General features: G+C 36.0%; 2 protein-coding genes across 4 annotated transcripts in view; both read left to right on the top strand.

Moving 5' to 3' along the window:
- LOC101885283 (sodium/hydrogen exchanger 9B2) overlaps positions 1-4,683 on the top strand; it is a 21,397-nt gene extending 16,714 nt beyond the window's left edge. For both annotated transcript variants that reach the window (XM_073939454.1, XM_073939453.1), the window contains exons 12-13: positions 755-935; positions 4,047-4,683. In XM_073939454.1, coding sequence (XP_073795555.1) covers positions 755-935; positions 4,047-4,081 — 216 coding nt within the window. In that variant the 3' untranslated portion in view covers positions 4,082-4,683. The remainder of the gene's footprint in view (positions 1-754; positions 936-4,046) is intronic.
- A 4,328-nt stretch (positions 4,684-9,011) lies between these two features.
- txk (TXK tyrosine kinase) overlaps positions 9,012-17,500 on the top strand; it is a 27,319-nt gene continuing 18,830 nt past the window's right edge. The window contains exons 1-3 of one of the 2 annotated variants that reach the window (XM_073939451.1): positions 9,012-9,136; positions 14,202-14,253; position 17,500. The exon at position 17,500 is cut by the window's right edge and continues 48 nt beyond it. In XM_073939451.1, the coding sequence (XP_073795552.1) occupies positions 9,097-9,136; positions 14,202-14,253; position 17,500 (93 nt within the window). In that variant the 5' untranslated portion in view covers positions 9,012-9,096. The remainder of the gene's footprint in view (positions 9,137-14,201; positions 14,254-17,499) is intronic. The other variant, XM_073939452.1, reaches the window with a different exon arrangement.

The following is a 17,500-nucleotide window of genomic DNA, read 5'->3' on the forward strand; positions in this document are numbered from 1 at the left end:
TCACTCGCTGTCTTCAAGAAACGACTAAAAACTCAACTATTTAATCTCCACTTGCCTTCCTAATCTGCAATTGCCTCTCTGGTTCTACCGCTAACTATACTACAAAAAAAAATAACGAATGTTTTGCTATTACACTTTACACACCTGAAACTTGCCTACAGCACTCTCATTGTTGCTCTTATAGTCATGTAAATTGCTTCCTTGTCCTCATTTGTAAGTCGCTTTGGATAAAAGCGTCTGCTAAATGACTAAATGTAAATGTAAAGAGCCCCTATCTTGCATTAAAAAGGTCATATATTGATTTTGGGGGGTCTCCAACAACATGCTGATCCGTGTGCAGGGTCAAAAAACACTTTCATGGTCTTATAACCTGCATTTATTTTTACCTAATTATCCCAGCGACTCCCATATGAATCATTCAGCGAGTTATTTTTTCCCAAACCCTTCGTTAGCGTGAAGCTAATCTGCGCTGATTGGTCTGATAGACCCAGTCTATTGCGATTGGTCGACTGTGTTCAGCGCGAGACAGAGAGAAAAGCCCACCATGGCTACAGTATGAAGTAGCAGAGAGTATGTGAGAGCCCAATGCAGGATTGCAATAAATAAATGCAGTTAAAGACCATCCTATTGCTCTAGTCTAAACATTTCCCCAAGTAATAACAACAACACACATTCAGTATTAATCCACACAGTGGCAAAAGTTGAACTATTTTGAAAATTGTGTGTGTGTGTGTGTGTGTGTGTGTGTATGCAGGCGGCCATCGGCTCCACAGCTCTGGATATGGCCCGTAGCATTGGAGACGAGCAGCTCCAGAAGTTTGGCATGGATATTCTGACGGTGGCAGTCCTGGCCATTCTGATCACGGCGCCGATTGGAGCGCTCGCTATTGGCCTTAGTGGACCCAAACTACTGCAGCAAGACACACATAAACACGGTGAGAAACAACTCTATTCAGTTTATCTTTTATTCTTTAGCAGAAGTTCTAGTAAATGTAAACAGTGTCGGTCCAGTTTTCACAGTTGAAGTTGAGTTGAGTTCAGTTAAGTGTGGTTTAATTTTCACTACTGAAAGTCCAAACACTGAAGAGCAAATCCATCAATGCGCAGCTCCACAAGTGCCAAACCAAGCAAGCCAGTGGTGACAGTGGAGGAACAAACTTCTCCAATTGATGAAAGTGAAGGATACAAATTTTGAGAGAAACCAGTCTCAGTTGGGCACGACCATTTCTCCTCCAGACTTCTTGTGCAGAGCTGCAGTCTAGGTGCTGGAGGCTGGAGAGTGCTGGACGTCCATCGTGGAGAAGCTGCAGGTGTGAGTAGGTCACCACAGGGTGCTTAAGCTGGCTGACAGGTTCAATGCAGAGACTCGTCTGTCACTGGGATCTTTCAGGAATCAGTCTCACACTTTCCACTCCTCCATGACCACCACGTAATCTGCTCAGGATACGGCCTGGTCCAGGATTATGGGGACCTCAGGAACATGAAATCAGACGTAGAACGTAGAACACAACACAGATGCTGTGTTTAACTGTTTTCTCGCTAGTGAAGCATTCAGTTTCAACGTCCGTAAATAGCAAATGTGCCATGGAGCAACGGAAAACTACACTCTGCGCTGCGGCGCATGGTCTATTAGGGCTGTGCTTAGTCTCTTAATGAGTTCTTGGTGTGTTTTGGGAATAAACCAATCAGAGTCTCATCTCTCATTCCCTTTAAGAGTCAGTTGTGCCGCTCCATGGTGCATGTGTATTTACATGGCGGACTTTGTAAGTGAAAAACTGAACGCTTCAGTAGAGAGAAAACAGTTAAACAGAGCATCTGCAGTAAAGAATGAGCCTCCTCCAATCTGCCTTTACTTTCACTTTCTCTCTTTCGTGGATAAGGAAATGTGGTGTATGCACAAAGTCATTTTTTTTTAAGCGCAAAGATTCGTTTCAAAACTATTTCTAAATTCAGTTCTAATTTCCGGCAAACGAATAAATGAACAATAATAACAAAGTGTGTTTAAAAAACTGAGTTATCCAAACACACATGCTCCATATGGTCCAAAACCTCACAGATGGATAAATCTAAGCTTGTTTTTAATAAAACAAATATAAATATGCATATAATAAATAATACTGCTAATAAAAATAACATTATGCAAAAGCAAATTGTCATGAATAAACTGAAAAATCCTCCCCCCGAGATGAAGAGGGCATAAAGGAACTGTTTTTTTTTTTATTATGTAGAAAGTAATCATTTCTGTAACATTTTTATCCTTACACTTTTTTTTCGTATATAAAGATATTTGTGTATTGCTGTACATCCTGTGTTAATTAAGCAGTGTGTAAGCGAGGCGCACAACTAACGCACTCTGCGCTGGACGTTAGACCTGCTTTGACCTGGTCTATTGCGCAGTCTATTTTAGTTCCTCAAAATACCAACAGGCCTTAACACACCTCTTTGTGTGGCGCAAATGGATTTCGTATTTAAACAACATGGCTGAAAACAGAAACATTAAGGTTGCGTTTATCTGAAACAACACGTCGGGCCAACAGATCTTGTGCCTTATTGCGCCTGGTGTATGATAGGGACCTTAGACTTTCCGTCTAGATCAGGGGTGGCCAACCCTGTACCTGGAGAGCCGCCTTCCTGCAGATTTCAGTTGCAACCCATATCAAACACACCTGCCTGTAATTATCACGTGGTGTTCAGGTGCTAATTAATTGGTTCAGGTGTGTTTAATACGGGTAGCAACTGAAATCTGCAGGAAGGTGGCTCTCCAGGAACAGGGTTGGCCACCCCTGGTCTAGATTGTTAAAATAGAGCTCAGTATGTTTTGCTTGTCCTGAAAATGATTCTTGACATGTCTACATTAACACATCTCATAGATATATACATTAGATGTCGCCTACCCTGTTATTGTCTATTGGAAGGAATGCGTCAATAGAGCTGCCATTTTACTACAGGGTAGCGCTCCATTGAAATGAATGCGGGACCAAGGTACAGTGGAGGACTGTGGCCATCCAAAGCCAGAGATATACACATATACACATATATCAATGATCGGGAGTTTTCCTGGATGTTAGTATGCACAGTTTTTTATTATGCACAGTAAATTATAATTTTACATCACTTTTCTACATTGATGGGTCAGTGACCGCACGGGCATTCCTGACAAAAAGCTTGTGTTCGTGTGTACAGAAATGTACTATTCACCCTCCCTGTTAAATTTGATCTAATCATGTCCTTAAACACAGCTCCTCTCCTGCTTTCACTTCTCATACTGACGGAGGGAGCGATTCGTTTGTGAATGAATCTTTGTTATGAACGACTCGTTCACTAGCCGACAATAATACATATAACATATATTTATTTTACATTGTTTGCTGATTTTATTCAACAAAACTAGCATAAGCCGAGTATTTAGTGCGGGTTGGAGCTACTTTGACTTATAGTGAATGCAGTAAGTGACTGTTATCATTAATAATGCTACTGTTTAGCACAAAAGTCCAAAACATACATAAACGTAAAAAAACAACAACTTAATATTACCTATGAAATGTTCTGCCTTTGTGCTTTGTTTTCTTTGTTTGCTCGTTACTACATCCGTAGACAGTGCTAAAGTCCCGCATCTTCACGTAATAACACTGTCTTGACTTGTGCAGTTGAATGACGTTTGTCCTGGGAGCACTGTACCAATGTGGCGGCGCTATTGACGCATGCTCAGGGTCCCTATGCGATATCTAGTGTATATATCTTTGAACACATCTCTACAGTTACCAATGATGCAATAAGGGCCTGTCTTTTGTCAATTATGTCAAGTTTAACAGCACATAATGATATCTGTACTGTAAAAACTGTTGAAAATGAGTTTATTGAACAACATTAATCCTCATAAAAAAGCATCAAATAAGACTGATGATGCAAAAACCTACTGTGAATCATCAATAATGCCAAATTCAAGTGTCTATATATTAAAACAATGGAAGTAAAACTGACAAAATGTGGATTTAGCTGTAGTGCTGCATTATGATGTTGATGTTTTGTTGTTTGTGTGTTTGCAGATCAGCGTGTCGACGGCCTGGAGACTAAACTCTGAATGTGGAGCTGATCTGCTGTTCCTCCACCCTAAACTTCACCCTTTTAGACCCTGCCAACATTACAATGGACATCACATATCAGGTCATGCGTTGTTTTTTCGGTACCGGAGCATTTCACCAAATTTAAAAGACTCATGAAGTGCTTTTTAATGTGTATTTTTATTGGAAATTTGATGTAATCTAAAAGGAAGATAATGTGAGGGCGGGACATGGAGTAGTTTCCCCCTATTTAAAACAACAGGCAGTAGCGTTTAGTTGTTTTTTATCACAGCTCTGCCAGTGAGAGTGGTTGAGCTCAAGTGCTTTAAATAAAAAGTCAATATTGGGGTAATGACAATATTCAGAGTACACGTTTATTAAAATATAGTGTTTGTTTTCCACCTGGTGGAAGAAATGGAACATGCAGATATTGATCAAAAAATAATTAATGAATGAATCAATACAGCCCATGAACAATATTTAAAATACTGCTTTTATGTATATATATTTAAATAATGCTTAGAGAAATTACTGATATTTAAACTTCTAATAAAGCAAAGCATGTGTCAGTGAGCTCATCCGATGCATTTGTAACATGTCAATAAAGCAAGTTTGAATTAAACTGAGTTGTATTTTACTGATTTTTAAGTTTGTATTTATGTAATGCGTAACCATCGCTTAATTCATTGTTTATCTAATGTTCAATACTTGACAGGTCTTGAAAATTGAACTGTGTGTATTGTACTTAAATATATTAATTAAATATAATACTCTCTCTCTCCTCTCTCTCTCTCTCTCTCTCTCTCTCTCTCTCTCAAGTTCAAGTTGCTTTATTGGCATGACATTAAGTACAGTATTGCCAAAGCACTGCAAATATGAAACATTAAAACCATTGAAAAATTAATAGTAATACAGATAAGATATAATGACACACACAAAAAATAAAAATAAAAATAAATAAATACAAAAAAAAATACAATACATTTGATAAATACAATAATAATAAAAAGTTTAAATTATTTAAATAAGATACATGAGTTTACATTAACCATTTCTTATGGTGTGTAGGGTGTATACATATTTTGCAGCTAGTCTAAATGTCAATTCGTCCTCTCCGAGTATGGTAAAGTTTTTCTGAGTCATTTACATTAAAATTGAGAACTACAGACCAGTATCCCTGCTTCCATTCATGGCCAAGATTCTGGAGAAAGTAGTGTTCAATCAAGTTCTGGACTTTCTTACTCAAAACAATCTCATGGACAACAAGCAATCCGGCTTTTAGAAAGGCCACTCAACTGAGACTGCCCTGCTCTCGGTCGTGGAGGATCTCAGACTGGCTAAAGCAGACTCTAAATCATCAGTCCTCATTTTGCTGGACTTGTCAGCTGCTTTTGACACTGTCAACCACCAGATCCTGCTATCTACGCTCGAGTCACTGGGCGTTGCGGGCACTGTTATACAATGGTTCAGATCTTACCTCTCTGACAGGTCATTCAGGGTGTCTTGGAGGGGAGAGGTGTCCAACCTACAGCATCTAAACACTGGGGTACCTCAAGGCTCTGTTCTTGGGCCACTTCTCTTCTCCATCTACACATCATCTCTAGGACCAGTCATCCAGAGACATGGATTCTCCTACCACTGCTATGCTGATGATACCCAGCTATACCTCTCTTTTCATCCTGATGATCCCTCGGTTCCAGCTCGCATCTCAGCCTGCCTGTTGGATATTTCACACTGGATGAAAGATCATCATCTTCAGCTGAACCTCGCAAAAACGGAAATGCTTGTAGTTTCTGCCAACTCGACTCTACACCATAACTTTTCAATCCAGATGGATGGGGCAACCATTACTGCATCCACAATGGTGAAAAGCCTTGGAGTAACGATTGATGACCAACTAAACTTCTCTGACCACATTTCTAGAACTGCTCGATCGTGCAGATTCGCACTCTATAACATCAGAAAGATCCGACCCTTCTTATCTGAACATGCAGCTCAACTCCTTGTTCAAGCTCTTGTTCTCTCCAAACTGGATTACTGCAACTCTCTACTAGCTGGGCTTCCAGCTAACTCTATCAAGCCTCTTCAACTGCTCCAGAATGCAGCAGCACGAGTGGTCTTCAATGAACCTAAACGAGCACATGTCACTCCGCTGCTAGTCCGTTTGCACTGGCTGCCAGTTGCTGCTCGCATCAAATTCAAAGCTCTGATGTTTGCCTACAAAGTGACCTCTGGCCTTGCTCCTTCTTATCTGCTCTCGCTTCTGCAGTTCTATGTGCCCTCCAGAAACTTGCGTTCTGTGAATGAATGTCGCCTCGTGGTTCCATCCCAAAGAGGGAAGAAATCACTTTCGCGAACGCTCACGCTCAATCTGCCCAGTTGGTGGAATGAACTCCCGAACTGCATCCGAACAGCAGAGTCACTCGCTACTTTCAAGAAACGACTAAAAACTCAACTATTTAGTCTCCACTTCACTTCCTAAGCTGCAATTGCCTCTTTGAATATCACACTAACTGTACAAAAAAAAAAAAAACTAAAAAATACTAATACTAATACTACTAACACTTCCCTTCTTAGACTTTACAGACCTGAAACTTGCCTACAGCACTTATTCATTGTTGCTCTTAGTTGTGTAAATTGCTTCCTTGTCCTCATTTGTAAGTCGCTTGGGATAAAAGCGTCTGCTAAATGACTAAATGTAAATGTAAAAAATGAATTGATCAATGTTTCAAATTGGGGGAAAAATATTTCTCTAGTCGTGGTGTATTTGGGGCAAAACAGAAGGAAGTGTGTCTCATCCTCTATTTGGTTTGTGTCACACAGTTTACATATTCTCTTTTCCTTAGGAGTCCAGGATTTTTTATGTCTGCCTTTTTCTATTTCTAGGTCATGATCACAGAGGCGATATTTAGAAAGAATGTGCTTTTCTTTTAATTGTTTTAATGATAAATAATTTGCCAACTGCGTGGTTCTATTTAGGGCCGAATAACATTTAAGTTTAGTCTGGAGGTTGAATTCAGTTTTCAGTTTTTCATCATAGTAGTTATATTTTAATGTTTTGTCAATTTGTTTGTGAAGGTTTTGTTTGGGGACGGGTTCGGTTTGTGTTTTTTTCAGTAGTTCAGATACCAGTGTGTTTAGAGGATGAGACACTGTAGGTTTTTCATTTGCCAGAAGGGCTTTATATTGGACAGACTGGGGGTCCGACTGATGCTGATACTGATGATGATTCTCTCTCTCTCTCTCTCTCTATGGTATTATTCCTGTAAATGCTTTTGTGTCTATTTTAAACTCTGATGTTACAGATTTATGTCCTTTTTGTAATTGTAGAGAGACAATTTTTCATTGTTTTCTTAAATGTGAACGATTATTTTCATTGTTTGAGTTTTAAAGGAATTGTTTGAATTGTTTGGAGAAATTTTCTCTGATGTTTGTTTCATTTTTGGAGTGAAAATTGGGGAAAAAAAGAAGAATGTTTGTAAAATGTTAAATTATTTGGTAGGACAAGCGAAAATTGCAATTTACATAACAAGAAAGAAAAAAATAAAACAAAGCACTGATTTAGATGTTTTGTTGTTTTTTAAATGTATAATAAGGGCTAGAATACAGCTAGAGTTTAATTATTATAGATTGATGGACAATATTGTAGGTTTTAAAGATATTTGGGATTCAGATGGACAGATATGTACTGTTATAGGAGAGAACTTATCTTTTTCTGAATTATTTTAAAAGAAAAAAAAAATGTGCTAATGTAATTTTTTCAATGATCTTATACTGATTGTGTATTGATTCCTTTTTTTAAAAAAAGGCTAAATAAAGTTTGTTAAAATCTCTAAAATCTCTCTCTCTCTCTCTCTCTCTCTCTCTCTCTCTCTCTCTCTCTCTCTATATATATATATATATATATATATACATACATATATATATACATACATATATATACATACATATATATACATACATACATACACACACACATTTATATATACATATACAGTTGAAGTCATAATTATTAGCCCCTCTTTGAATTTTTTTTTTTCTTTTTTAAATATTTCCCAAATGATGTTGAACAGAGCAAGGAAATGTTCACAGTATGTCTGATAATATTTTTTCTTCTGGAGAAACTCTTATTTGTTTTATTTCAGCTAGAATAAAAGCAGTTATTAATTTTTTTAACACCATTTTAAGGTCAATATTATTAGCCCTCCTAAGCTGCAAATATACATATATATATATTTTTTTGATAATCTACAGAACAAACCACTGTTATACAATGATACCTAATTACTCTAACCTGCGTAGTTAACCTTATTACCCTAGTGAAGCCTTTAAATGTCACTTTAAGCTTAATAGAAGTGTCTTGAAGAATATCTAGTCTAATATTATTTACTGTCATCATGACAAAGATAAAATAAATCAGTTATTAGAGATGAGTTATTAACACTATTATGATTAGAAATGTGTTTTAAAAAGGAATTCTGTAACATATACTGCAGTTATAAACAGAGATGTGTCCTTGTTTTACACAGTGTAATGCTACATGTTGTTAGTGTTTTTAGCTTACTGTTTTGTGGGTGACAAAGTGTGGGCTGTTAACCTTTGGTGTTTAGAATGAGTTTATTGGAGACCTGAATCAAGTGTTTTGGTAGCTGTAGTGCATTCTGAATGTGAAATGAACAGCTTTGCCCAGCTGAAAGTTGGTTAGGAGAATTGTGTGAAGAGTTTTGCAAAAGTGACCCGAGTAATTGTGTCTCAGCGTCTGTAAAAAACGTTTAAAACTTGTATAAATAAGAAATGTAATAATTTTAGGTGAATAATTGACAAGGATTTGCAAACTAGCTTAACTGAGAAGTGAGAAATAGTTTAAAATAAATAAACACTGAAAAACATGTGAGAGTGAGTTCATATGCAGATATATTTTATTTATAGAGGCTGTGACTGGCAGAAAGTGACATCCTGTAGCGCAGTGTGAGTGTGTGACGTCACTCTTTCCTCCGCTTTCAGGTTCAGACTTCACACACACACACACACACACATGGTATCAGCACGGACTGCAGTAAATATGATTCACTCGAGTGAGTACCAAACTTATTTCACAATTCATAATTTTCCAGATGATACTGATGAAAGTGTGTGCTTTCACTTTTTATATTGACTCACAACAACTTTTAACGTGTGTGTCAGTGTATTATTGTCTGTAAAAGAGGGAGAGTATTGTATTATATCTAAGTGACAGATTTGTGGAAGCGTTTAATTAACGTTTCACTCATAACATTCACTCAAAATCAATCATTCTGGCATCGTTTTATCATCAATCTCCATTCAGAATCGGTGTTTTCTCAGAGTTTTTAGGTCATAAAGCGCACAAGGGAGGAAAACTTTCCCTTTAATACAGTCAAATGTAGGCTACACACACACACAAAAACTGATCTTTCTGATTGTTCAAACTATTGAAAATGAGCTCAAACGACACAACTCTTGAGTTTTTTTGTGTTAACTTGATTGTTTTATGTTTAATTCACTTAAATTTGTTGGTCACACTTTACAATTGTTACAATCTTCATTAGTTAATGTAATTGCTAACATGAGCTAATTATGAACAGCCCATGTACAGCATTTATTAATCACAGTTCAGCATTTACTACTGCATTATTAACATTTAAATTCATGATTTTTAACAGTAGTTAATGCACTGTGAGTTAAAATAATAATTCATTTTCTAATTCATTTAATAAATGGTGCCTTTTTGGAGACCCAAGGTTGCTTTACACCAGCAAACATCAACAAACATACCAAAAACTATTAATAAAACGTTGCCAAACATAATTTCAAATGCTTAAAAAAAGAGTTGCAAATGCAAACACATTTTAAATATTTATATATAAATAAATAAATAAATAAACAAATAAATAAATAAATAAATAAATATTTGTATATAGAGAGAGTTGAAGTCAGAATTATTAACCCCCCTGAATTATTAGCACCGTTAATTTTTTCCCCCAATTTCTGTTTAACAGAGAGCAGATTTTATTCAAGACATTTTTAATCATAATAGTTTTAATAAATCATTTCTAATAACTGATTTATTTTATCTTTGTCATGATGACAGTAAATAATATTTGGCCAGATATTTTTCAGTACACTAGTATTCAGCTTAAAGTGACATTTAAAGGCTGAACTAGATTAATTGGGTTAACTAGGCAGGTTAGGGTAATTAGGCAAGTTATTGTATAACGATGGTTTGTTCTGCAGACTATTGAAAAAAATATTGCCTAAAGGGGCTAATAATTTTGTCCTTAAAATGGTGTTTAAAAAATTAAAAAACTGCTTTTATTCTAGCCGAAATAAAGCAATTAAGACTTTCTCCAGAAGTAAAAAATATTATCAGACATACTGTGAACATTTCCCGAATCTGTTCAACATCATTTGGGAAATATTTGAAAAAGAAACAAAAATTCAAAAGGTGAATAATTCTGACTTCAACTGTGTATTTATTTATTTATATTAGTGCTTTCAAAATTAGCGCGTTAACACAAGCAATTGATTTGTAATATTTAACGCGTTAAAAAAATTAACACAGTTGCAGTTTATTTTATTTCCTGTTGTGGCAGACGTGTGTTTAACGTGCAAAGAAATATGGATAAGACCAAGGAAGCGCTTTTAGAAGAAAAGTTTCAAAATAAAACAATTAATGTGGCATCCCCAGGCTATCCAGCGTTTCTTCCAGAGTTTCATCTAATTTCGGGTGTTTCATTAGACTTTAACTGCAGTTCAGCATTCACTCTCATTCAGCAACATATTGATCATGCCCCGGGACAATTATTGGATGAGAATATGAAGGACTGCTGGAAGAGTGCTGTTTTACTGGAATTTATCACTGTATGTCTAGGACCAGACGGAATCTGCAGATGTGTTTTGCTTTTTCTGCGGAGAATCTCGGCACAAGTTTGCGGATTTCTGCGGAATTATTTTGGGAGGATCAGAACTAAAACCTTAATATGTGAAATAAAATAATATCTTTTTAAGTTTTATTTAATGTTTAAAATGTAAATCCAATTAGATCCACTTTCTTTGGTAAATAAAGCAAGTTTGTCATATAATATATCTTGTAAAAGACAGAAAATATTACTGTACAAACTGCATTATACATAAATCAGATGAACATTTTCACATTAGTCAATAATAATACTAAAATTAATAAAAATTTTAAACTTTGTAAATATAATTATTTTATTATTATTAATAATAATAATGACAATAATAATAATAATAATGACAATGTTATTATTTTGATTATGTAATGATGATAATGGTTATTATTATTATTTATGTTATTATTAGTGTTGTTGTTATTAATTTTATTATTATTTTATTATTATTATTTTACTATTAATGTTTTTGTAATTGATTTTAATAATAATGAAAATGTTATTATTTTGATTATGTGATAATGATAATAATAATGATGATGATGATTATTATTATTATATTAGTGTTGTTGTTGTTATTAATTGTATTATTATTATTATTAATTTTATTATTAATAATAATAATAATAATAATAATAATAATAATAATAATAATAATAATAATGATAATAAAAATGACTGTTATTATTTTGACTATGTGATAATGATAATGGTTATTATTATTATTTATGTTATTATTAGTGTTGTTGTTAATATTTGTATTCTTATTATTTTTTATTATTATTATTAATGTTATTATTATTATTATTAGTGTTGTTGTTATTCATTTTATTATTTTTTTATTATTACTATTAATGTTTTTGTTATTCATATTAATAATAATAAAATGTTATTATTTTGATTATGTGATAATGATATTGATTATTATTATTAATTTTATTATTATCAGTGTTGTTATTATTAATAATATTATTATTATTAATGTTATTGTTATTGATTTTAATAATAATAATAATGACAATGTTATTATTTTGATTATGTGATGATGATGATGATGATGATGATGATGATGATGATTTATTATTATTACTATTATTACTATTTGTTATTATTGTTATTATTATTACTGTTGTTATTGTTCTTAATAATAATAATAATAATAATAATAATAATAATGACAATATTGACATTGGTGTTATGATTATGTGATAAGGATGGTTATTTTATTATTAATGTTGCTATTATTATTAGCATAGTAGTAATAGTAGATTTTTTCCGGCTTTCTTTAATGAATAGAAAGTTGAGAAAAGCAGCATTCATCTGAATTAGAAATCTTTAGTGACATTATAAATGTATAAATAATTAATTTCTTAAATAAATAAATGACTGAATAAATAAATGAATGACCGAACAAACAAACCTGACTCCAAGCTTTTGAATGGTATAGTTTATAATATAAAGAAAATATTTCGATAAAATAATCATCAAAGAATTTTGAATTACAAAAAATTAAGAAAATAATTGCCAAAGTGGATCGTATAACAAATATATTAAAGAGAAAGTGTGTGTGTGTGTGTGTGTGTGTGGGGGGGGGTGTTTATGAGTGTGTGTGTGTGTGTGTGTGCTTTTGTTGGTGGATGAGTAGAGGAGAAAAGAGAGAGAGAGAGAGAGAGAGGGTGTGTGTGTGTGTGTGTTTGTTTCAAAGACTGTGTGTTTTAGAAAGAGAGTTTTATAAGCGTGTTTTATAGAGTTTGTTTTAAACAGTGTGTGTGCATACATGCTTGCAAGTGTGTCAAGTCTGTGTGTGTGTGTGCATGCATGTTTGAAATGTGTGTGTGTGTGTCTGTGTGCATGCATTTGCATATGCATGTGTTTGATGTCCGTGTGTGTGGGTGGGTGTGTGTGCGCAAGCATGTGTGTGATGTCCGTGTGTGTGTGTGTGTGTGTGTTGACAGGAAGTGTGTGTGGTTTGTGCAGGTGGTCATTGTTTCTTGAGAATCGCTCTGCTCACACACTCCGAAGCTCAGAGATGCTGAAGGTGTCGTGTTTCTGCCACGCATGTGTGTTTCCTGTGATGTGTCCGGTATCGTTAATACAGTCAATCATGAGAAGACACTGATCATTTTATTTCACGTTTATATTGTGTCTCCATGCTGCCCCTAACAAGATGCCGCCCTGTGCGATCGCACATATTGCCCATGCCTAAATCCACCAGTGAAAGGATTGACTGTAGTGCAGACCAGTGTTTCCCAACCCCATTCCTGAAGACACACCAACAGTACACATTTTCCAACTCTCCGTAATCAAACACACCCGAGTCAACACAACAGAACAGCAGAAAAAAATTTGTTTTAGATTTCTGTGTGGAGTTTGCATGTTCTCCCCGTGTTGGCGTGGGTTTCCTCCGGATGCTCTGGTTTCCCCCACAGTCCAAACACATGCGCTATAGGGGAATTGATCAACTAAATTTGCATTAGTGTGTGTGTGTGTGTGGGGGGGGGTGTTTCCCAGTGCTGGGTTGCAGCTGAAAGTATGTAAAACATATGCTGGAATAGTTGGCGGTTCATTCCGCTGTGGCGACCCCTGATGAATATTGAATAAAGGGACTACGCTGGAGGAAAATGAATAAATGACTGAATATTTTACATTGGAAAGACGTTCTTTTAGGATTTAGTTAAAATTGAAACAAAACCACACTTTTTAATTTTTTTAATAGCCAAATTTCACATTCATAAATGTAACTTTACGAGGAAAAATATGTTTTATAGCATTTAAAAATGAAACAAAGTATTATATTGAATCAATATTGCCCTCGAAGAAATATCAAGTCACTCAAAATGATCAAAGTCATGTATTTCTGAGCATCTGAAATTATCTGTGTTTCCCCTGAGCATTTGAAATGATCTGTGATATAATTTTGTATTAAATTTGTTGTCATTGTTTATTTAATAAAAAAATAATAATAAAAAACTTCTTTTGTTTATCAGGAGCACAAAATGATGGCAAAAGCTTGAGATGTGCAGGAACTCTCATGGCCATTAGAAAACAATTTTAAAAAGACACCTCTCATCACAAAAAACACAATCAGTGTGATCAAGGCTCTAGTATACATGGAAAAAAATCATGTTGAAATACAAAACTAAATCTGTAGTGATCTCAGTTGTGTGCCTTATACATGAATTTGTTTGTGCTTCTGTTTTCTGTCCTGTAGATCAGTCCATACACTCCATCTTCTGCTGCTGCTGCTGCGCTTTACAGACCAGGTATAACACACAGATTTCACAATTTACTTTCAGTAACACTTATGTGTAGGTATCAATTCATGATATTAGCTACTGGCTTAGGCTGCGGTCACACTGCACTTTTCTCCTCATAGACTTCCATTCATACGCATGCGAATGCATCAGACTGAAAACGCAAGCTCGAGCGACAAGTTTCTCAGTTCGCTGCATTGCAGAGTTCAAACTTGGTGACCTCTGACCTGCGAAATCGCATCACTTGACTGCCTGAGACCAATCGAGGATCAAAACATGACATCTCTTTATAGAAATTTAACATATGGAGCAATCGCTCGCTTTTTTAAATGTCTGATCATCTTGTTTAATTCTGTCCTCTATTGCAGCGCTGTACGACAGAATTTTGCAAGCTTAAACTCTAGTGTGACCGCAGCTTAACCTGTCTTTAGACTGATTTTACACGGCCACCATTTTAAACAGTGAAATAGAGACGAAACCCGGCGAAACCCGGCTGAGTCACACAGGAATGTTGTGTACCTGGCAGTATATCTTTTCAGCGAATAAAAAGTGTCACAAATTTATAATTTCACCGCCTTCCGAGTGACCCGAAGGTCCGTTCTGAATGAATAGTGAAATGAAAAAGGGATATCAGCAACCCAAGCTCATTCTGGAAACGTAGCCCCGCGGATGTTTCTGGAGGCCGCGATTTACGTGGCCGGAGGTACGCAAGGCCGCGTTTAGTTTTTTTCGAGCGAACGCTGCGGGGCGGTGTGGCGCCGCTCCGCTCCTCCTCTTCGCGCTTGCTGGCCGCCGGTTTGCCTCCGAGTGGAGGGCTTTCCCGATGCAACCAGTTTGTTCGCTTAGCTCACAGCGTTGCGTCGGCGGAGCGGAGGCCCCGGAGGAGGAGGAGCCGGCCGTGGGGACGACGGGATTGAGTCCGGGGAACAGTGGTTCCAGAAATTAGGTAAGATGAAAAACAAAATCCGAAAAATGAGGGCGAGAACGTGGCGGGATCCGAAAATCGAAGACGAGGGCTTTTGCTTTTTTTTTTCTGGTTGGCTTTTTCAAACCGTTGCTTGGGTTTAGGGAAGGAGGAGGTGGAAGAGGAGGGCGGCTGGGTCGGCCGGGGTCGCGAGAACAGTGCGGGCGCGAACGGCGCGCGCTCCCAAGAGGCGCCCAAGACACAATAAAGCGCGCACAGCGGCCTCCCGCGCTCGAATACGTACCTCGCAGGACGAATCTCGCGGTCCACAGAAACATCCGCGGGGCTGCGTTTCCACAATGAGCCCGTGTTGGATATCAGAGCTCGTTTTCAGCTAAGTTAAGGGAAATGGCACTAGTTAGCTAACGTTTTCTTTCCCAAACACACATTTAATATACCATTACCAAATGAAATAAAATAATATCTTTTTAAGTTTTATTTAATGTTTAAAATGCAAATCCAAGTTTGTTATATACCGTAATATATCTTGTAAAAGACAGAAAATATTACTGTACAAACTGCATTATACATAACTCAGATGAACATTTTCACATTAGTCAATAATAATACTAAAATTAATAAAAATTTTAAACTTTGTAAATATAATTATTTTGTTATTATTATTATTATTATTATTATTAATAATAATAATAATAATAATAATGACAATGTTATTATTTTGATTATGTAATGATGATAATGGTTAGTATTATTATTTATGTTATTATTAGTGTTGTTGTTATTAATTTTATTATTATTTTATTATTATTATTTTATTATTAATGTTTTTGTAATTGATTTTAATAATAATGAAAATGTTATTATTTTGATTATGTGATAATGATAATAATAATTTAGATACCATTACCAAACTAAAGATAATGAACTGATTCTTTCACTATATTAGACTTGTCAACAATACAAAATTTCGGTACTGAAATGTAAAAAACCTGTCAATTTCTGGTTAACATTTAAGCACTGTTGTTTACCTGCTCAACAGAAATGACTGTGATTGGCCATGAAGATCATCAGTTCCGCACTTCACCAATGTTTACTGAGCGCAAACACAGACGAGCGTTCCTCGACTGATCTTAGTTTTGTAGACTGTGTTTGTAGTCCGTGAAGAGCGGTATACTGATGACCTTCACAGTCATTTCTTTTGAGCACTGGCAAATCTGTCGGCTTTATAATCGCAATCAACGGTGATTGTTCACAGGAAATGGACGTTTTTAAAACTTCAGTAACAGTACAGCACTATTACAGACAACACGAGGGTGTGCTAGAGAGGACTGCATCGTTTTATTACTCACCGGGTTACATAGGCTGAAGCAGGAAAGTGTCTCCACCGTTTTTACCTGGTGCCATCCCTACTGAAAAATCCAGCTTAAACCAGCCTAGGCTGGTTGGCTGGTTTTAGCTGGTTGACCATCCTGGTTTTAGAGGGGTTTCAGCCATTTCCAGGCTGGTTTACAGTCATTTCCAGCCTGGTTTTACCAGCTAAAACCAGCTTGACCAGCCTAGCCATGTTCGGAGCCCAGCCAAAACCAGCTATGTCCATTTAAAACCAGGCCGGTCAAGCTGGTTTTCGCTGGATTTAGCTGGTCATTTTCTAGCCTGACCAGCTAAGACCAGGCTGGAAATGAATGGAAACCAGCCTGGAAATGGCCGAAACCCCTCCAAAACCAGGCTGGTCAACTAGCTAAAACCAAGCCAAGGCTGGTTTAAGCTGGATTTTTCATAAGGGATGAACTGAAGCCTAGGAAGACATATAAGCGTGTCACCCTTAAAGAGATGGTGATGTTGTTTGATGCCTAATCTGCTTTTGATTGTTTAAATTAAACTGAACTGGATGATATTAAAGTGATGTTTGCACCATATCTGCATTTAGAAATCACGGCAACAGCTGGAGGTTTGAAGTACACAGCATGTTACTGCAATGTTTACACTGCTAATCCAATAATTCCGAGTTTCTTCCCTCGCTTTTATGTTTTAAAATGTCGGCCGCGTAAAATAAGCATATTAGCTAATGGTATTCAGCCCAAAGTGCATTTTAAAGGCTTAACTAGGTTAAGTCAAGTCATTGGACAGCAGTGGTTTGTTCTGTTGACAATCAATAATATATATATATATATTAAGGGGGATTAATAATTTAAAAAAAATAAACTGCTTTTATCCCAGGCAAATTAAAAATAAAAGAACACATATTTCAGAGGAGGGCTAATACCTTTAACTTAAACTTAGTCAGTAATCATTTGATCTAATTGATTGCTTGGTGTTCTCCGCCTCTGAAGC

Source organism: Danio rerio, chromosome 23 (genome assembly GCF_049306965.1).
Source record: "Danio rerio strain Tuebingen ecotype United States chromosome 23, GRCz12tu, whole genome shotgun sequence".
NCBI lineage: Eukaryota > Metazoa > Chordata > Actinopteri > Cypriniformes > Danionidae > Danio > Danio rerio.